Source organism: Colletotrichum destructivum, chromosome 9 (genome assembly GCF_034447905.1).
Source record: "Colletotrichum destructivum chromosome 9, complete sequence".
Taxonomy (NCBI): domain Eukaryota; kingdom Fungi; phylum Ascomycota; class Sordariomycetes; order Glomerellales; family Glomerellaceae; genus Colletotrichum; species Colletotrichum destructivum.
This window is the reverse complement of record NC_085904.1, coordinates 2,489,509-2,510,671: the sequence shown is the minus strand read 5'-3', so window position 1 is coordinate 2,510,671 and position 21,163 is coordinate 2,489,509. Positions and strand designations below refer to the sequence as shown.

Here is a 21,163-nt window from a genome sequence, read left to right as displayed (position 1 = left end):
TCTCTCTCTCTCTCTATGTGTTTGTGTGTGTGTGTCTTGGATCGCATCCCACACACACGAGGTTCGATCCTGTGGTCGGGGGATCGGAGGGAGGGAGGAGATTGGGGGGACGGTAGGTTTACACTCGCGGTTCGGTTCATGTTCTTGCGGAAAGGAGCTTCAATCTCGCGAGCATGCATCGTGAAGGCCCTAAAATGCCTGCCGCTACTGCTGTAGCGTTCCCAACTCTATGACATGACAGGACGCCATGGCGTCGACGGCCTCAACGCCGGTCCGCTCGCTACCTGGGGGTGTTCTCGGATCGCTCCTCCCACCCCGCCGCCCTCGTGGAGCAAATTTGCTGGTAGATGAAGTGATTTCACGCCTACATTCCTCTTGGGAATAGAACGAAGCCACAGAGACTACACAACAACTAGAGGCCGGGGGAGGGGGGTGCGAGAAGAGCCACGTTGAGGCGAGTTCCGGGTCGTGGCGCGTCGACGTAGAAAAAGGATCGCGCCATGTGTCCCAAGCCCGCGTTGTAAGACAAACGTACACACACTCATACACAACCACACGCGCGCACGCCTGGGCAGAAAGCTACACTGTAGACGAGTTGTCTGCTTTCACCCAAGCACGGTGCACCGTCCAACTCGCAGGACGGCCACATGGGTAGAGGCTGAGCTTGTCTTAGAGAGGAGGTGTTCCAGACAGCTGAAGTCCAACCCAGAGGCCAAGCACGCACGCACGCCCAGTCTCTGTCTGCCACTTGAGGGATCACGCTCACGAGGGGGGCACCGGCGCGGTCGTCCTTCAGCCCTGGCGGTTCGAGCGCGCGCGCTCGCTCTGGGATGATATGTCACTAGTCAGGACCGCAATCATACCCCCTTGGGGGCGGCGCAATGGGGATCGAACATCTAGAAACTAAGCTACTGCGAAATGATCTGGAAGGATTCCGCTGGCGTTCCCTCCCCCTCCCCCTACTTGCCTGCCGAAAAATTCAAGGGAGAAACAGCAGCAGGAGCAGCAGCAGCAACAGGAGTTTCTCCGCCGCAAGCGAACGAGACACTGAGCTGAACGGCGGTGCATGGAAGAACCGAGTCCAGAACTTGTCTAGAACCCTGAAAGGGTCCCCCGTCCTTTCACTAACCCTCTCCCTGCGTTTCTCGTGTGTCCTATAGCGTCGCCGCCACGCGACGTAGGAAACTGAGACGGAGGCAGAGGAGTAAACACATACATATCCCTCAGTGACGGTTCTTTGCTTTTTTTGGGGGGGGGAGGGAAGATGTGACCACGCTCCCAGCTGTGTTCGGGAACGGGCGCAGGCGCCGTCGCTGCCGCCGGTCTCTAGTTCTCTGACATGTCGCGTGGGAGTCGTGTGGGCAGGCTTAAGCGGGCTGTTTAGGGGGGAGGATATGGGCAACTGCATACGGAAACGGATGGGCCACGAGGCGCCATGGTTCGATTGCTGGACAGTTATGACGTAGTTGGCTGGGCTGGAACGTGCGTGTGCGTGCGTGTGGTGATTCGGGGGAGGCGGAGGAGGAGGGAGAGAGGTGTTCGTAAAGGCTGCGTGCTAAACGCCATTGACGGAGAGGATGGATTGTTTGGTCGACATGGGAACGGATTCGTTCTACTGGCGGCTCGTTCGTGTCCTAACTAATTAGCAGCCGGCGGCTGGCTTTTGGATCGACGTTTGCGCATGTTTGGCAGTCGGTAGGCGTGGTCAAGAAGAGTTCTTGACAGGGGCGGCTAAGGGGTCAGATGGGGGATCACGGTCCGCCATGGCCCATTGGCGCAGGGTACGAGCTCCGATCCCGTCCCCGTCACCAGATGTGACAGTTTGCCGCCGAGAGAGAGAAAGAGAGAGAGGGAGATGAAAAGATAGAGGGTGAGATTGGCGAGCCGGTTGGGCTGTGGTAGCAGGCGCGGGCGGGCGAGCCAGAAGAGGGCGGAATGGGAGCGTCTCCCGGTACCCTTGCGCAAGCACACGGGTGTCAGATCGTTTGATGAGATCCAACCAGATCCGGGGGTGGCCCGGTGACCTCGTGGAATGTGGGTATGGGCATGGGGAAACGAAGGAGCAAAGACCAGAAGGGGTCTGGGGGTGTGTGAGAATGAGAGTGAGTGTGAGAGTGAGAATAAGAATGAGAGTGATAGATCTCGGCGATGAAAGCATGGACGGATGAAGCTGGACGACATCGTACGATGTGGTCCGTCCAGCCGTACTTACACTGCTTACAGGCTCGTATACGGCAAGCGTGCCTTTCTTCCCCTCAATCCCTGGCGGTCCGAGTCAGCGTGTGTGTGAATTTAGGGGGGGGGGGGGGGTAAATGGCCGGAGACTCAGACAAGGAATCCGTGGCCACATGGTGCTGGCAGCTGGAGGCGAGGACACAAGCTAAGGGGCGGATTCGTACCATGTGCCACACAGGGTCGATTCGTGCGTACTGTATGTGCGAATTGGTGGAAAGCATGTATGTATGGGTCGAGCAGAGAATCGGACCATAGAGAGCCAGATCCAGGGATCTGAGCAGCATAGCTTATCTGGTTTCGGTTTCGGAGAGGGGGGGCGGCTTGGGAAAACCCCACGTGGCCAGGGGAGAGAGAGGGGAGATGGGAGGGAGCGAAGGCAGCACGCACGATGCTTTGTACCAACGAGCGTCCAGAGCAATGGAAGACCAACGGGCAACGGGCGGCGTCTTGGTATTGTGGCTTGAGGCTAGACCAGGCCGGGAGCGACGAGCTGATTGCCCAAAAGGGTCCAGAGACAGAGAAAGAGAAAGAGAAAAAAAAAGAGACGTTCTCTTCGGTGGTGTCGCCCTCGTGCTCTCCGAGTTGTCGGTTTGATGATCTGGAGTGTACAGTGTGCCCATGGGAACGGGACAAGGACGTCCCGAGGTACCCGAAGGCCTCGGGTACAGATGGATTGCACGTGTCTGTAGTGCACGGGATGAAAGTTGAGCGAGAGGGGAATGGATAGATATGGAGTCGAAGAAAAGGCAACAGATTGGACAAACCACCGCCTTGCGAGTCGTCCCCCCCGGGGGGTTATCACCATGGTTCCCATCAAAGCCGAAAGCGAGTGGGGACGGAAGCAAGATTCATTGCTGGGTGGAATAGGAATAAGTGTCGGTCAAAACCGTCCGGGATGCACACAATATTCGGATACGCATCTGACCCAAAGATCGGGTCCATCATCCATCATCTTAGACGAGGGAAGGGGAGGCTCCACCGATACCGCAGCTAAGAAGGAGGGAGGGAGATGATTCCCGCATAGATGCTGTCAGCGGAGGGGGTGGAAAAAAGGCAGACCGTCCATCTCGTCTGTCGTCGTTGGCCAGGAAGAGCAGGGCAGCAAAAGGTACGGGGCTGACAAGGACATGGTACGGACGAGGTACCTTGGCCTTGGGCTTGGGATGACGAGTGGGACGCGCGATACAGGCGTTTCTCCTCCTGTATTGTCCCCTCTCTCGTGTTCATCGGTTGGAAGGGGGGGGGCTCTGGGATCTTGGGAGAAGAGAGAGCGTCATCACGGCCAGAAATGGCGGCGATTGGGCGCGGGCGACTCTCACCGAGGTGGAGAAGCGTGCCTGATCTTGCATGGGAATGGAGCCACGTCGATCGATACCTTGCTTGTCTGATACGTGACATGATGACCAACGGGCTGGGCGATGTCTTCAGTCTCGAACCCCGTTCCCGTTCCTGTTCAGGGTTACGATACGTCTACGAGCACACTACTAGTAGTGTACAGAACAAGTGCACTCACCATGACCGCAAAAAAAAAAAAAAAAAAAAAAAAGACAGCTCCTTCGCCAGGCTTGGTTCCAGAACACGACGAGTTTCAGACCCTGCGATGGCAGCGCGGCGTCGACCCTGTGGGGAGCACACAGGCAGGGCAGTACATATAGGAAGGCAGGTGTAGATTGATGCGTGGAGGTGGTGTAAATGTAGCTAATGGACGCGGTATATGAGATGGGAGATGCGTGAAAGGGATGCAATTAGATGTTCGACTTAGATGCGACGGCCGACCTTGGGATCTGAGTCTGAGTCGGCGCTGGAGGCAAGGCATGGACGTGATAAAGCCGCTAAGACGTTGGCGATGGGCGGGAAGTCGAGAAATCACGCCACCCACGAGTCGTGGGAATGGGACGAACCTTTTTTTTTTTTTTTTTTTTTTGCTTGTCCATGTGTCTTTTGGGCTGGAAACGGAGGGTCGCTTCGTCCTGTCGTGTTTCTTGTCTTGGTTGGTGCGCGCCGACAACTGGGTTAACGGGTGGGTGGTGTGGTGGTGGGAGATAGAAAGCAGTAGCGCTGGGCGAGTGAATGAGTGAGTGAGTGACTGCCTGACTGACTGATTGAATGAACTAGAACTGACTGCCCTGCCCGAGTGAGTTAGGGGAGGGGATGCCTGACTTGAGTGACTTCAGAGACTTGGGAGGATCCACCCCCGTTTTTTCCCGCCCAAAAAGTGAATCGTAATCAAATCGACGCAAATCTGCGATCGCATCCGGGGCAGCCGCCTGGGTCCGCTGTGGATCTTCGAACCCCCAATTGGGTAATGACCTCCTCCAAGCTCCACACATCGCGCCCCCTCTCAGCAGCTCTGCAGCAAAAGTATCTCGAGGTATCGCCCCAAACCACCCACCCCACATGCTTCCAATCTCACACCCCCCCCAATTGCCTTTCTCACACCGCGTTCTCTCATTCCACCCCCCTCCCCCCGTCCGAGGTAACCACGTTGGAGCGGGCAGATACATCGTAGACAGACAGACAGAGTTCCCAGTCGGCCAACCAGCCCAACCAGCCCACCCAAAATAGCGCCGGGAATTTTCAGAGAGCTTCCGCGATGCGATCGAGCTGCGAACCCTGTAAGATGATCTGATTTTTTGGGTTTTCTCCGCCCCGGTCACCCTGTGCACGCGGTGCTGCCTGTTCAAGTGTGTTTGTACGCGTCCGACTTGTTCAGCACAAACCTTCCCCCAGTGCCATCCAACCAATGCAGCATCGCATAGAGCACAAACGGCACAACGTATCCGCACCAGCACCAGCACCAGCACCAGCACCAGCACCAGCACCAGCACCAGCAACATTGTCCACCCGCATCCACTCATGTCAACTTCTCAAGACCGCGCGAAATGACGGTCTAAAAAGACATTATTCACGCCCATCATCGAAAGTGACCATCAACCCCCCCCCCCCTGTTTCCTTGGTTTCCCATGTCAACAGGAACGACCGCGGTTTCGGGTCCGCGCCGGCGCTTTTTCTACAAGGTTTCCGTTCAGGGTTGCTGCGATGACACCTCGGCCTGGGATCTCCCTCCCTCCCCAGATGTGCATCTGAAGGCACACCCAAACGTTGTGCCGCATAGCCGTATCTTTACGGCTGTTAACTTGTATTTCCATTGTCTGTACTCTTTGTCCGTATGGCACACGGTTATTCGACTCGCCTAGCATGATGGGCAAAGGAGCGCGCGCGCACACACACACACACACAAGTCAGCTTGCTCGGACATGGAAAATAGACCGCCAAGTCCCAGACATTTCCATAGCGAGACTTCATCCGGGGGGAAGGCGGCCTTTTTCCGACATCATCGCCACCACGGGCCGAGAGTCAAGGAACCTGCCGAGGAAAAGCAATTTGCGGCCGCAGCACAATCATGCTTGACGAAGCTTCGGGCATCCAGCATCTGACGCCCCCTCCCTTTCCTCCCCGGCAGATGGACTCAGATCCAGCACAGCAAACACCATCCATCGACTTATGCTCCAAAGGGAAGCGGAACTAATACCGCCATCCAACAACGCCTCGCGTGCCCTAGCTCCGCCGTCACCACTTCTCAATCTCCCCCTTAGCTGAAGCACGTCCGGACCTCACCAGAACGAGACACGATCCGTCCTGGTCTCGCTGCCACGCCATCGTCTGTCTCTGTCCCTCTCAGCTCCGCCATGCCGCCCCCATGCCACATGGTGGTGCCGTCCAGAACAAACCTTGGAACGCTGGAACCAAACCAAACAATGGCACGGGCAACTCTGTCTTGACCGCCTCCATTGAGTCCATTCCATTTCCCTCCGACCCCCCCGTCATATCCACTTTCAAAGGAGGCTTGATGATGGCAAATATGTTTCCCTACGCCTTCGCCCGGCGGCCGGCCCCCCCAACTCTGCCATGGGCCGCCGCCAAACTCAAAAGGAAATGCCCAATGACTCTCAAAGATCGGCCGAGATTGGAGTTGGAGAAGAAGCGCATCCGCAACCTCGAAATGACTCGCACGCCCGCCCGCCAAGCGGGCCTCAAGCGGCGCCGGCTCGCGGCTATCAGACTTTGGGGTCCCTGCTGCATACGAATACATCGTACAGTACACACAGAAGAAACCCCGAGTTTCCCAATTCCGCCTCAGATCGTCCTTCGGCATCTCATCTGGGGATCGATCATGTCCCCTTCGTTCCCGGACAAGCGCCCCTTGCCCCCCCCAAGCGAGATTCACTCGCTCCACACCAAAGAGGGGGGAGAACTTTCGGCAGGGACGGACATCTTCGCCTCGTCCAAGCAAACACAAAGGTCGGGCGTCAAAGTTTCAACCCTCTAGGTTGATTGATTGATTGACTGACCACTTGCTCGGATGGGGGTATCTTACACTTTCTGGAATGCTATCAGCGGAGCTATCAGCGGAGCTATCAGCGGAGCTATCAGCGGAGCGTCTTCTCCCCATGACAGGAGTCATGGCACTGACGCTGAGGCTGCCACGAGGTGCTTGACGGTGAGAGCTGCACACCCCGGTCAAAGAGCCAGCCCACTCTGCCTCCTTCCCCCCGGCCTCGATCCTCGCCGACATGCGTCCTCGTCAACATCACACCAGTCCTCCCTAGACATGTTCACGATCCCCCATCTCTCTTGGTTGAAGCAGAAAGGCACAAACACCCCCCTTTATGGCAGACACCGCCGTTCTCCGTCTCCGCCCGGGCGCGCCGGCTTGGTCAGGGACAGTAACAACCCCCGTCCGGACTCAGTCGACGGACCCTTAACGGGGGGGGGGGGGGGGGGGGGCGCGCCTACCCGACGCCATGCAACACCGGTGCAACATCTGATGGCCGCAAGGCGCTCGCACAGGGCGAAACATAGATCTTGAATAGATGCAGATGCGCCTGCTTGCAGGCCCTGACTCTGATGCCGTCGCACAGCCCTAACCAACCTCAGTTGTCGGACCACGGCAGAGTGACAATAGCCAGGCAGCCAGCCATGCGCCAGCCGTGTCACGCAAAGCCGGGCCTTGTTTTTCTTAATTTCTCGGTTCGAATTGTGTGTGGTCTTTTTTCTTGATGTCCTGGAAGAAGGATAATCTGGTCCGTGCCAGGCAAAGGGTCACACAGACACGCACACACATACATACATAGTACACACTACTTGTAGACACGGATGGCCGCTTTGCCTGTCCACATGAACGAGCGGCCAAAGGATTGGATGGCGCGAGGCGGTGCCAAACACTATTGAACGGGCGAGGGAGCAAGGCTGCGATTCCGCCCGCGCGCCCCCTGACACTACGCTTGTGAGAACATGACATTACATGGCCTAGCCAACTGTGGCGGGAGGTTTGTCATAAACGCTCGCGGCGCTTGAGGATGAGGATGTGGATGAGCAGCATCCTCATCAGCATGGGCGAGAACGAGAACGAGAACAAGAGGAGGCGGATGAGGAGACGCCACACACACGTGCCAGCGCTGCGCATGCCGGCCTACACGCGAGGCGACCCGGGCGAGCAGAAGGACGTAAGACCAAGCAGCGCGTGCGTGCGTGTGTGTGCGTGTGTGTGTGTGTGTGTGTGTGTGTGTGTATACCGACTACACGTGAGGTAAAGGTATGCTTACCTACCTCCATGCCTCGCGCATTGTTCGAGAATTCCCAGCGATAACCTGCGTCTAGGTTTTTACCACCGGAAAGAATCCTCCTCTCCGCCAGATGCGCTGCTGACAGGCTCTCAAACACGGGCAAAGTCAAAACCAGTCCATTTTGGGGGCCGGGAATGTGACTCGCACGCCATGCCTTGTAGACGGCGGGAGAGAGAGAGAAAGAGGTAACCCAAAAAGGAAGAAAATAAACGAAGAAGAAGAAGAAGAGAACGAAACGAAACGAGCAAAATTCCACTCTCTTTTTTTCGAGGAACGTTCTCTGGCAACCCGAGCAACAGATCTCGCAGTTTCTCGGGGAGGCGATATGCGAGTTGTTTGTTGCTGCCCCCCCTCCCCCCCCCCCTACCGGCGCGCGTCTAAGCCGCACGCGAGCGACGACCGGGTGGTGTGCAACGCCACGACATGCGTGCGGTTTTTCGACGAACATTCTTCCTCCCCCCCCCTCATGCGCCACATGGGCCGCATCTCAACCCATGCTCTCTTCCTTTTTTCTTACTCTCCCTCCTTTGGTTGGAGTGGTATAGAAACGCTAATCTTGGCATTGTTTGAACGGGACAAGGGGGGACGATCGAGAAACTCCCTTTCTCAAAAAGAAAGGGAAAAAGCATATCGGACGGTCGGAACATGGGGCATGACTCTCCCCCTCCCGCATGTCTAGATAGATATCCACGGTCCGACGTTTCCCTCCCGGCATGATGCATGATGGCAGCTCGCCCGCCGGCCAGGGGGGGGGGACTGCGACGGGCATGGATGCCGACACATTCTATCATACAAAGGCTGAATGATAACAAGGAAGATATATTAAAAAAGACATGGAAGAAAAACAAAAACAGACACATCCTTCTGTACTATGCACAAGGTGTTCGACCAACCAACCCCCTTGTAAACAATACCGTGGTTGACACATGCCAAGCTCTCCAGATCTCATTGACAATCTGACAACTCTCGGGAGGGGGGCTGGTTGGACACGCTTCCCCTCCGGTCCGAGACAAACCCCCCTCCCCCCCCCCCCCAGCCGAGACGCCGCCCCCGGTTGGTCATTTTACGTCGTTTCTGTAGACGCGCGAGGCGGGACAGAATGGTTAGGTAGGGGGGAAGACGCTAGAAGCCACACGAGGAAGGGAACAAAACAAAATAAAAACAAAAACAAAAAAAAAAAAAGAGGGAGAGAGAAGCTCCATGCTTCTCCTCCAGCTAGACGAGAAAGAGCGGAAACAATTCCCCCGGCGAGAACGGCACGAGGGAAAGGGGACGGGACGGGGGTGGAGAGGGGAGATCGAGATAGGAAAGTAAATCGCCCAGATACACACAACCGGGGAAATAAGACGCGAGGCGAAACCGGAAGGGGGGGAGAACATATAGAGTTGGTTGGGTTGTTCTTGTGGTTATTGTTGTTTTGTTGTCATGGGTGGCCAGCGGGAGGTGAACACATCACCAAATGCGACGGCTCACATACCACAAAAAGCCCCCCCAACACCATGTGTGCCGTCCTCCCTCTCCGTAAACCACCCACTTGACAGACAGAGACTGTGCGTTTGAAAAATAAGGCGAATCCTCCCATCGGTAGCTTTGTCTGCCCCCCCCCCCCCCTCCTCCCCCTTCTTCACTGCCGCACTTTGTGGCACGTCAGCCGAAAGATGCCCACACACCACACCTTGGCTCCGCTATCCTTTTCCTTCCCCCCTCCTCCCAACGACACTACCATAGGAGGGGAACATGATATTGGAGCGGAGGAAGGGTAAGGGCGAGGTACCACATATACACATATACACTCAAACAATAAAAACAAGAGTTGCTGGTTGTGTGACGACGCACGGCACGCAAGCCCGTAGTAAGCTACGGCCGATGCGCGAATGCTGCCGGCTCCCCTCTCTCCCACCCTCCCTCCCTTCCACCTAATGCGGCCTCCCATTCTTCCCTCCCCTCTGCCGTGCAATCCGCGCGGGCAGCCGTGACGCTTGGTGACGGACCATAAGGGGAGGGGAAGGGGAGGGCCGATGAACCCTTGGTCAGGGAGAAACGAGGTTCACGATACTGGACCGTGTTCTCCCGTACGACGTCCCACGAACGCCGATATGAACAAGCAGACTACCCGTCTCTACGATCTAGGGGGGGGGCTTCTTCCCGTGCCACATGTTGCCTTCTTTTCTGGGGAGATGTTACCATCCGGCGTAAGTCGACTTGATACGCATCCTTACACTTACACACATGAGAGGGGATTCACGCACATATAGGTACTCCCAGTCCCGGTCATTACCACGTCTACCTACATACACTCCCCGTCATGTGTGTGTGTGTGCGCGCACCTGTGTCACAAGATCGGTGGGGCGCGTGCCCCTCAACCTCTCTCTCTCTCTCTGTCTTTCCCTCTCTGTGCCCGTCCTTGCAGGTTTGACTTTTTGTTTTTGTTTTTAGTTGCTGTTGTCTTGGTCGGATCTTTGAATTGTCTGCCGTGCGGGGCAAACTATGTATCCGTAGATCGTCCCTCCGATGCCGTCCTGTCAGATGAATCATCTTTTTGAAATGACCACAACACACACACACACACACACACACACACACACATGATACAAAATGATCGTACAACAGCAGGCGAACGAACGAACGGGACGAACGAATCAAGCCCCGGCTGGGCGGGGGGCGAGAGAGACGCCAAGTTTTCTTCATCTTAGAGATCAGACCAGAAACCGTGACAACTGACCAAACTGCCGCCGCCGCCACTCCGTCTCATTCCCCGCAGCTTTCCAACAAGGACCATGCCAGCTCCCCGACGACATCCATCAGGGACGGAGCTATCCGCTTGACAGGAAACAGGGTCGACCCCTACTCAAATAGAGAGTGTGTGTGTGTGCCCCTAGGTACTGTGGGAGAGAAAGGTACCGTAAGCTATACAAGTAGAGGTGTCGCAGGGAAGCTTTCCCCAACGGGATCATAAGCGCGAGAGGGGAAATATGCTATTACTCTAAATGGAGCTCAGACGCGCACGCGCGGACCCCCCCCCCCCCCCCCCTGTCGTGGACCTCATCCCCTCGGGAAGACTGAGAGAGAGTCAGGGCGGGCCGGCGAGGGTCCCTTTTCCCCCCTTCCCTTTCTCGTTCTCCCCACCTGGCCAGGGCGAACATCGCCCGAGGAGCATGTTTCTGGAAAGCAGGACCGAGGTGGCAGTGTTATATGAACGTACGTTAATATTGTCGTTGTCATCGTCGTCGTTTCGCATGATACGCGAGAGTCTGGCTTCCCTGGCAGCATAAGACTCCCGGAGGAGCCGGACGATGCGGGATATGGAGTGGTAGGAGGGCATAACTTCGTTACGGGGGGGGGTTCCTCCCATTCCTTTGAAGAAAAGAGAGGGAGCAACGTTCTGCGCAGCAAATACCAGGCAAGCAGCACATACATGCGCCCGTAGTCTGTTGATGTGCCATGACGTTCAAAGGACCCTTATGGTCACTTCTCACATTTTCATGCAAACCAACATCCACCCGAGATTCCCGCTCCCGCTCATCACACGTTCACCACGTCCACTGCACCACACACACCCCCCTTGACCAGTGCCCCCAGGCTTCGAATCTCAGTCCCACCGCCATCATCACCTGCTCATCAAGCCAAGTCCGGCGTGTTAACCAGCTCAGATCTCACATGTTCCTCTCCTTGAGACCCGATCAGATGCCGGTCGCGAGCGGGAACTACTGAGGGAGGCAGCAAGGAGTGTGGAGGCGGGGGGCGGTTGGGCGTGTAGGTTGATTTGCCTCGCCCGAGGGTCGTCCTCGCTGCCAACCTTGTCCATCTTTCTCTTACTGCCCAGACCTAGATGGCATGTCCCGAAATAGACCCCCACATCGTTGTCTGCTACATACGTCAGAATAATGATTCACAGCATGTCACTTTCATATGGGAAGAACAGGTGTTTTTTGAAACCACACAGAGTCTTTCTCAGGTTCATTTCTCAAGTTTCCCCCTTGGGATCTTCTGTGTTACCACCCTCATCCTGTGCAGGAATACGCAATGATCCCCTCTTCCTCCCTCCCATCCATCCATCCATTCCCTAAAAGTGTTTTACCTTTTCCCCGCCGTAGCCTCCTCCCATGGTATCTCGCCCCCTCCTGGCTACTTATACAATTAAATAAAAGAATTCAGCTAAAACTGTTCGGTGTGCGACCCTGCACAGCCCGTGGCCGGAATAGAATCTGCGCTCTCTTGCTCTCTTGCTCTCTTGCTCTCTTGCCACCGGTTACCGTGGATGATGATTGTAAAAAGGAAAGAAGGAAAAGAAAAAGGAAAAAAGGAGACACGGAAAACCAATGGGGCCTTGCGCCAATCCAAGGTGTCGACTCTTTTCTGCCGCGTGACGCCGACGTCCTTGTCTACTTCCCGTCCGCGAAGGGACTTGTTTGAAAATGCTCTCACTCTCTCACTATGTCTCTCTCTCCCATTTTGTCCCGATTCGCCAGGGAACCCTTGCCGACAGCAGTCAAGGAAAAACGTAAAGTAGGAAAAGGAGAAGAAAAGAAGGTTGGAGATGTCGTTGTAACTTGCTTCGAAAAACGATCGACTGTCGGTCTGCGGTTGCTCGCTCCAAGGCATGTCGTTATGCGCCGTGTGGGTGATTGTGTGTGGGTGGGTGGCGCCGAATCCTTTGTTTACAAAAAGCCGGGTCCCCGCTCGCAGTACAGGACATGGAATGATTTTGATGATAAAACGAAAGTGTCGTAGTCACAAAGGTGGTAAACGCCGCCAGATGAATGCCCTGTCCCTTCGGTGCCTATCCGATGAATGTGGTGAAGAGCGGGATATATACAATCAAAAACGTGTGGAAAGTCGACGCCGGGTATTGAAAGGTAAGAAAGGGGAGTCGGGTACAGAGTGTTATAGCTACTGTCTCCAAGTTGACGCAGTGCGGGCGTTGTTCGTTTGGTGAGGTGCCAGTCGATGGTAACGGGGGGTATCCGAGGTTTGTGTGTACGTGTGTGATGGTGCGAACAGACCCGAATACGATGTAGCATCGGCGACGAGTCCGTGGCCGCAGAGTCAGCCCAAGAAAGGTTTCCGTCGCAGTATGTACTGTTGGAGTTCCGAGTTTCCCCAGGCCAGTCGACGTCGTGTTAGCTCCTCTCGTCAGAGGGCTTGGGGCGGATTTGTCGAGCTTCGAGCTGACGCTTCCGCTCCAACTTGGCGTAGTGCAGACCGCACGCGTTGCAAAGCGTCCGGGCGCCGTCAGGTCCTCGTCGCCATTCCGGCGTATCGACTCGATTGCAGCTGTGGCATCTCCCTGGAGGTGCGGCCCTCTGTTGCACCAAGTCAGCTTCTAAATCCTATCTCGCATAATATTAGGGTCTCGAGCAGACTTACCCCTCGTCGCTTCTTGACTTCCGTCATGCCGTAGTTATTCTTGTTCATGCCGTCGTACATCGGCATGTCCTCGTCCTCGTAGCCCTTCTGTTTGCCGGCCGCCCGTACGCGTTGTTCACTCTCCTTGATAAGTTGTCGAACCGAGTCCAGTGAGTTTCGGATGTAGTCCACGTTGTCCAACATTTCCATCACTTCCCGCTCGGTGGGAAGCCGATCAGGCAGCGGGTGGCCACCATGCTGCTCGGCCGCGATTCTGCCATACGCCTCTGCAAAGTTATAGATCGTCCTTGCGGATCCAGCCATCTGAGAGTACTTATTGGTAAGCTTAACGGACACGTGCTCACAGCGGGGCCACTCACTCTAGAAAGACAATCCTGGTATCCCCAAGCATCCAGGTGACGGGTGACGAGGGTACGATCATACTGAGGGCGCCCGGAGCTGTACTCGGCCTCTTCAGCATGGGCTGCGGGACGCTGCGCTTCAAACGGGGAAGGCAGCGGCGGACCGCCGTGACGAGGCGAGACAGGGTACGCCGGCAGAGGAACCTGTCCTGGCGGGAGCTGGCTTGGGTGAGGATATATCGGCGGCGGCGGCGGTTGGTGTTGCGCGTAAGGGCCGGCAGGCTCGGCGGCCCTGGGATCGATGTCACGCATGTGCTCCGACTTGTGAGGGGGGCTGGGCTGAGTCGCAGAAAAGCTGCTCAAGGGCGCGGGTGGCCGACCGCCGAATGGTGGAGGTCTTGGAGGATCTGACATGGCCGGCAGGGCTTCTTGCCTGGGCGCATACGTCGACGCGGGGTGAGAAGGTCTGGGTGAGTTCTTGTCGGTCGAAGACTCGGCGTAGGACCGCGGCGGACCAGGTGCGAAGGGCGAAGGAAAGCTCTGGGAGCCTGACATGCTGGACGCTTGGGAGGGCGGATAAGGGCTGGGCTTGGCTCCCGAAATGACCTCAGAGAGCGAAGGGAGCGACTGTCGATGAGGGGTCTCGGACTCGTCCGAAGGTCGTCGAGGTTCAATCGGCGAAATCATGCCTGCGATACTAGGTCCTGGAGTTGCGTGCTGATAGCCAGAAGAGAAGGATGAGGGATGGCCGTAATGGGTCGAGCTTGGGCTAATAAGGGCTGCGGTCGCCATGGCGGGGCCGTCGCGGTAGTGTCGGTCGAGGGGTTCTCTTGGTGGAGGATGACGAGGCTCAAAGCGATCAGGATGACTGGCAGAAAGTGGACGGCTGTTAAATGGGAAGGATCTGGTTAATGTCTGATCTCGAAGGAGGGGGGTAGGGGAACCGGCGAAATGATGAATGAACGGGAGGGGGCGTCGGCGGGAGGATGGAACCAACCTTTGCCTAGGACCAGATCCGCCCGCTTCCATAGCGGGTTTGCCGGGAGAACAGATGATATGGTGAACAGAAACCCCAGATGCAATCTACGAGCCTCTGTGCATCTAATGTGCGGCCAAAGCGTGAGAGGGGATAGAGCGAGTCTAGCCCGTGAGGTCGGCGTCAAGACAGGAGTCCGGCGAAGTTTTGGTGTAGGTGGGTGGAGATGATAGGGAGATGGTTGATGGGTGGGAGGCTCAGAGTCATGTAAGAACAAAAGCCAGGCAAGGAAGAGGAAGAAAAAAAAAAGATGGAGGCAAAAGAAGAAGTGAGAAATGGGCGACCAAAAAACCAACCCAAACCAGAGACAGTGTGGTGTGTGGTGGGTGGCTTGGCCTGGGTTTAGGAGATGAAGTTAGGTTAGGCTGGTTGGACCTGTCTCTCTCTCTTTCTCTCTCCTCTCCAGCTGGGTACCCGGTAGGCAAGATCTGATCAAGCTATCGGGCGCGTGTGTTGCGTGGTGGCGGGACGGGAAAGGTCACCGTATGTATCTCTCTTTCTTGTGGAGGGGGGAGGGGAGGGGTGTTAATAAAATAGGGAGGGGTGGGCGTCAGATAGATCTCCGGGGGGGGGGGGGGGGGGGTGTAATGCTGGCTCCGGTTGGGCGTGTAGAGGTTGAGAAAAGGCCCCGAGGGCTGAGAAGGGGAAATCGGCCTAGCGTCGGCCAAGTTACCACGCCCGCTGCCTTTTGTGGCGGCCTTTTTGTTCTTCGAATATTTCCTCCAGTACACACCACACTATACACACGCACACACCACACACATACACTGTTAAAATCCGTCGCTGGGGGCTAGTTGGGGTGGCCTAGATATTTCGACGGGGTCTGGGAGTGAAGCTCCAAGCAGGACGAGGGGGGCGTGAGCTGTCCCAAATACCGTGGACCTGGGGCGGGCTTGTGGAATTTATGATTTCTTTTCGATGCCGTTGCTTTTTGATGCCGGTCTAGTGCTTTGGAAAGCGGGCGCACTTTACAACGAGTGCTGAAGAGACAGGATGAGAGGGAGGCGTCGTCGTCGTCCCGTTTTGCTTTGGTACGGAAGCGATAGTTCAGGGGGCGTCTATGCCAGAAGACGAGAGATATGACGGCGGGTGTAAAGCGTGATGGAAGCCGTCGGCCGAACTAGGCGCGCGATCGCTCTCGGCTGTTGTGCGTCGCACTGCTGAGATCGTGCCTTGGATCTGAATCTGACACCGATCGAGTGGGTTTCGTAGGTGATGGATGACTCGGTGGTTACAAAGTCAACACAGTAAGATTTGCTTGAGGGAGTGGGATGGGATGGTTCAGTGGTGAAGGGAGGGGCGAGGGAGGAAGAGAAAGGAAGGAAATGGGAGAGGGAGAGGGGGAAAGATTAGAGAAAACGCGAGCGTGCCAGTTATGAGTGGAAATGACAAAAGTGAGATCAGCGACCGAGTCCTCACACCCGAATATGTGAGCGTCCTATACCGCATATTCTCAGATACTAGGGAGCATTCGTACATACATACTGCCGCCCCTGTGGTCCGGGGTTGGATGCCTGCCTACCTATGTTGCTCTGTAAGTACGTGTAGTATAGAACACAGCGTAGATCTGCCAACACTGCTCGGACCCATGAATCCCTTGAGTGCGGTTCAAGAGCAGGTGTGGACTCCCTGTTGTGTGAGTGGATGTTGTATTTGCACAGAGACCCGATGTGTGTGTAGAGGTACCTGCGCAAGAGCAAGGGCATCGAGGCCTGGGTACGATGCTTCAAGTTCTCAACGGCACGTCCTTATTCCCTTTGCTCCTGAGGGACAAGATCTTTCCCTAGGTGTGGTGTTCTTGGGGTTATGTGGAGAGGACAGGGGCAAGGCACCAATGCCCAGGACCAGATGTGCGGTGTGTTGGACTGGAAGCCGCCATGGACCAGAGGGAGGAGATGCGGGTGCCTTTGCATGTACCGGTCAGTGTGGACAGGGGGGTGTCGGGGACCTCAGGTAACGCATCGTATTATCCAAGTATTCGTCCAGTCGCGGACTGGGGTATGAGAAAGAGGGGGGAAGGGAGCCAGATTGGCGGCGACAGAAGGCCGATTGATTGACTGCTATGCAGATGGTCTTCATTCAAAGTTTCACGCCAGAATCCTTTCTAAGCACTGTTGTGGTCGGTTGACGAGATATGTGGTGCGGAGAGGGGGGACCACTCAACCCAGACTTAACGTTTGATGTCAGCTGTGCCGATTCAGTATTTCGGACCGTCTATACGAACCTGCTGTAGCGGACACAGCGGCAATAGCATTCTAGCAGCCAACCTTAAGGTTTGACTTGCGGACTTTTAGCATTTTGGTAGCGCCTCGAGTTTGGCAATCTCTGATCATGGATGAAAATGGTACGACTTTTGGGGACCATTGAATCGGGGCAGGGGAGACGTTCCACGGTAATTGGCCCGCTGCGACGACTGGATCGCAGATTGGGCTGGTCGAGGGGAGGGTCAGTGGCTGGGCAGGGGGAAGAGAAGGGGCGGGATGTTCGCCAGTGTCATCAGTGGTCACTGGCGAGAGCGTAGCGGCATCCCAGCCAGTCGTCAGAAACGACAACGCCAGCTTCAGCTCAAATGTGCCATATGGTTGGTGATGTTGGCTAGATGGCGTGGCAGCGGCTATGGTGGATTGATGGACGGGTAATTGCGCCGGTTTGTGGTGTGGTGCTCGGCCACCTGGCGCACATCTTAGGCACGATAGGAAAGCAAGTGTGCAAAAGCTCGTAGAACCAGAGACGCCGAGACATCGGTGCATTGCATTGGATGATGCCGAAGGTCTAGCGCGTGATGGAATCGGCGCGTTGTCTCTAGAGATAGTCGTTGTTTCCGTCCGAGGTCCATCATTCTCCCAGCAATGAAGGCACGAGGCTTGCGGCGAGTTTCTCTAGTCTCGTCGAGAATGAGATGCGCAGTGAAAGGGACATCGATTAAGAGGGACTGGGAAAACGCTAAAAGGTAGGCAGGCATGGCGTCAGGGATCGGATGCAGCAAAGTAGAGCATGTCGTGCAATGCCTTGAAGTGTCTTTTCCTTGCCATCATGATGTTGCTCGTCGCAAATGTCGCGTGTTCCCCCACCCGCATGGTCGACGACGGCGATAGACTACATATTTTGGTTGACAGATGTGTCCGTGACCAGAGTCAGTATCCGTACAGGGAATCATGGTCGATGCTCCGCATGTCGACTTTTGTCTTGCCAAACATCCCTGGAGAGGTCGGATGGGGCGTCGGACGGAAGAAAATGGAAGTAAAAGAATAAAGTAAAAGGACCGGCCAAAGCTATAGAAGCCGGTCGGATTGACAGTAGGGGTAGTAGGTAAGATTGGTCATGTCATGTCTGGCGATTCCAAATGATGATGGGCAGCGAGCCCATTGCAGGCAATACGCAGTGGGTGATGTTTGAGGGCTTGAGGGTGACGATGGAGGGCGACAACTGACAAGCCAGTCGCAAGCGACGGTGCCGAAGAGGGGACTAGGACTGGGACTGGGACTGGGACTGGGACTGAGACTGGGAGGTCAGCGAAAGCCCGGACTCAGGTCCGGAGGTGACCAGGCTGACGTTGGGATAAGTTTTCGGGGGCCCCAAGCTTCTTTCCCAAGCTTCGTTCCCTTCCCGTCTTTTGCCACCTTCGGCCCAAACTTGGCCCGCGCCCGTGTGTTGTTGTCCATCCTGAGAGGAAGGAAAGGGGAACTAAGGCAATTTGTTCCTTCTCCCCTTACCTCTCCTTCTTCCCTTCATTCCTCCCTTTCTATCTACCATGCGTGTGTGGCCTGCCCTCCTCTGTCTTGAAGGCCTTGACTAGTGGGGTGGTGCCTCAACCTCAATGGGAAAGAGAACGGTTGGCAATTTGGTTTTTCGAATGACAGGGGCGGAGATACCCGTATTGTTAAGGTAGTGCTCCGTATGGAGTACGGATGTCTACCTGCCTAGGTGTGAGAGTGCCTCGGTCAAGAAGTTGTACCTAGTGTACATCGACCTTGGGAGCCACGGTGCACTCCCCTACTGTAGCCACGTGCTGTAGTTCTGGAAGCCCTGTATGCGTAAGGTTGAGAAACACCCTGGATGCCCGGGCTTGCCTAACAGTTTGACAGATGTGGATGCCTAGACAAGTCGCTGTACGATGTACATCTGGTACGTGACCTAGGTAAGCATCTAGGCAGGGTAAAGGGAGGTACGTATCTATTGCTACCTGGAGGTTAATGGGTCGGAATGAACCAAAACCTTGACCGACGAATCCAAGTTTTCATTGGATGATGCTAAGGACGTCTCCCTGCTGCCTTGTGGCCTAATGCAAGAACTCAGAAGATGAAAATCGGATCGGGTAGGCCCATCCCCTTACATAATCTAGATCCATCTGGGGCTTCCAGACACTGTTCGTGCGCTCTCGCACCTTCCGCATCCACGCAACACCACGCTGTATGCTCATTTCTCCACCAGCCCACTTTCCTTGTTTCCCCCCTTCCCAACTTCTCAACTTCCCAGATCCCACTCCGCTTTGCCTCCGCTTAGATTGTGTGGTGGGTGCCCCGCTCCTTTCGTCCCTTCGTCTTCTCCAATTCCTCCAACGGTGCGCCGCCGTCCCTCGGCCTGTGTCACCCTCACCTCATCGCCGTCAGTCTTCGTTCTCTCCGGCCTTGTCGAGGAGGAGGGGTCCCGCAGAAGCGGAGTAGAAAATCAACCTGACCAACCGCAACAACAGATCGTATTTCCGGCTGGGCATCCGTTTAGCACCAGCACTACCCCACCACTATCGACACCGAGGCAGACGCAAACGCAACAGCCCACGCCAAAGGCGTAGACGGCCAAATGATTGCATCCCGATGCCCACGTCGCTTAGTCTTGCCTTGGCTTGCCTGACGGATACACTATTCGCACACTAACAGGCTGGCAGACAAACAGACGCCATCGTTGAATCCTCCCTCTGCACCAACCACCCGTACGTCATATCTCGCCATGTCTTCAACGCCTTTGTTACTACCTAGGCCGCATACGGCTGGCGGGCGTTGACCGAGATTCTACTTATGCTCAGACGTGCCGCAAGACTCAAAGCCCCCCCGGCTCACCCCGTCATCTCGCGCTGCCGAGCCTTGTTTGTCAGATTTTCACTCCGACAATCTGGTCGATAGATGTTGGCCTTGTGATAGTTCACATCCATTAGGATTCACCGTCCTCCTGGCTTCCAACTGGTCGCACCGCACATTGTTATTGCTTACCTGCTGCAACCACTATGCGCCCCTTCACCCCCCATCTGCATCTAGTTTAACCGTTCGACGTCCTGCAGATGTCAGAACGGTCGCCCTCGTCTTGCGTTGTCATTGTCATCGCCATCACCATCTTGCCCCTCCGTCTCCGCTGTCGCCGATGCCTCTTCCCGAGTGGCCATGAGATTTGGACAAACACGCGCTCCTCCCTGAATGGCCGGTTCCCCCTGCTATACGATGCACTGGGCCAAGTGGTCAATGCATAAGGACATGAATGGCTGGTCACCCAGAGAGGTAGTGCGCTATCCAAACGTCGTCTGCCCAAGGTTCCGATACAGAGGGCCACGACTAAAGTCGTACCCCCGGCAATCTGACGTGGAGATCAACCTGCGACATACTGTTCGAAGGGCCAGCGCGCCCCATCTTATTCGGCGACACACAGAGAGTCGGCCACTTCGTTTTGTTTTCTCTGTGTTCCCCGTCGCGCGCCGGCCAGCAAGTCGACCCTTAGTGGTGATGCCAACCTGTTGGTTTCCTCCGCCGCAGCTATGCCCTCGTTTGTCACACCTCAGACTGCATCATACGCAGTATGAGGTCGTCTATTCTTGCCATCTGGGTCCGCCTTCAGTAGACAAGGCACAGCAACTGGCCTACCTGTCGCCCTACCTGACTTCGTTCGGAACGCTTACATAGTCTCGCATTGCAAGCCAATGAAGGTCTCTGCAACATCCCGGGCACCCTTGGCCTGGTGCCCCTCCACTGTATCATGACAGCTCCTATCGATCCAGAAACAAAATGGTCTAGCACCCCGAAGGTCCTATTCTCGCGTCCAGGACGGTAGGATCAGCATGCACACCTTAGTGTTCGTCTTCAACACCCAAACGTGGTCACTCGCACACCTCACCGGTATGCAAACGCCACTTTCAGCTTGGGCCTATAATCTGGACACCAACGCTGTTGATAGGTATCAGGGGTCCTTCCTAATGAGCCGTTAGCGCATCGCAAATCCCCGTCTCGGTGCATCCGCGATGAACGGGGACGCCAGAGCTATTCATCGTCGCCAGTCAATCTACGACCCAAGTGGCCTCCCCCACTTACAGGCCCTCCCTCCGGTTGATTGGGATGCTGAATCGTATCATGTTTTTCCTGTCCAATGGTCAAGGTTGTTCACTAGAGCATGGAGTCTGCGGCTTGGTCGACATACCCTGCCTTTTTCGCCAAAGCCCACGAGCGCTCGACCGACCCGGACAGCTCCTTATTTGTATCCCGAGAACGGCCATTCGTTATAGTCCCCAAAAAACAGGCGTCTGAAGAAAAGACGGGTCGAAAGCTGGGGGCGCTAAACCGTTAGCAGATTTCGCA

The 21,163-nt window shown here is 55.8% G+C and overlaps 3 protein-coding genes across 3 annotated transcripts; 2 read left to right on the top strand and 1 right to left on the bottom strand.

Annotated features, from left to right (window-relative positions):
* Positions 1–5,935: 5,935 nt before the first annotated feature.
* Positions 5,936–6,565, top strand: CDEST_13878 (uncharacterized protein; the record flags this gene model as incomplete). Its single annotated transcript, XM_062930034.1, has 1 exon — positions 5,936–6,565. One exon carries the CDS (start codon positions 5,936–5,938, stop codon positions 6,563–6,565), a length of 630 nt encoding a protein of 209 aa, XP_062786085.1.
* A 1,063-nt stretch (positions 6,566–7,628) lies between these two features.
* On the top strand, positions 7,629–8,194 carry CDEST_13877 (uncharacterized protein; the record flags this gene model as incomplete). Its single annotated transcript, XM_062930033.1, has 2 exons — positions 7,629–7,769; positions 7,897–8,194. 2 exons carry the CDS (start codon positions 7,629–7,631, stop codon positions 7,942–7,944), a joined length of 189 nt encoding a protein of 62 aa, XP_062786084.1. The 3' UTR covers positions 7,945–8,194.
* Positions 8,195–12,962: 4,768 nt separating this feature from the next.
* Positions 12,963–16,357, bottom strand: CDEST_13876 (Putative Zinc finger, GATA-type, Zinc finger, NHR/GATA-type). Its single transcript, XM_062930032.1, has 4 exons — positions 14,568–16,357; positions 13,589–14,456; positions 13,230–13,532; positions 12,963–13,165 (listed from the first exon to the last, which is right to left on the bottom strand). The coding sequence occupies exons 1-4, from the start codon at positions 14,597–14,599 to the stop codon at positions 12,983–12,985; spliced, it is 1,386 nt and encodes a 461-aa protein (XP_062786083.1). The 5' UTR covers positions 14,600–16,357; the 3' UTR covers positions 12,963–12,982.
* Between the last annotated feature and the right edge of the window lie 4,806 nt (positions 16,358–21,163).

Bases quoted from the DNA above. Each gene is read 5' to 3' on its own strand.
- CDEST_13876 (XM_062930032.1), bottom strand. From the start codon at position 14,599: ATGGAAGCGGGCGGATCTGGTCCTAGGCAAAG. The intron at 13,533-13,588 runs GTGAGTGGCCCC...AAGTACTCTCAG, and splicing joins ACCAGGATTGTCTTTCTAGA to ATGGCTGGATCCGCAAGGAC. The intron at 13,166-13,229 runs GTAAGTCTGCTC...TTGGTGCAACAG, and splicing joins AAGTCAAGAAGCGACGAGGG to AGGGCCGCACCTCCAGGGAG.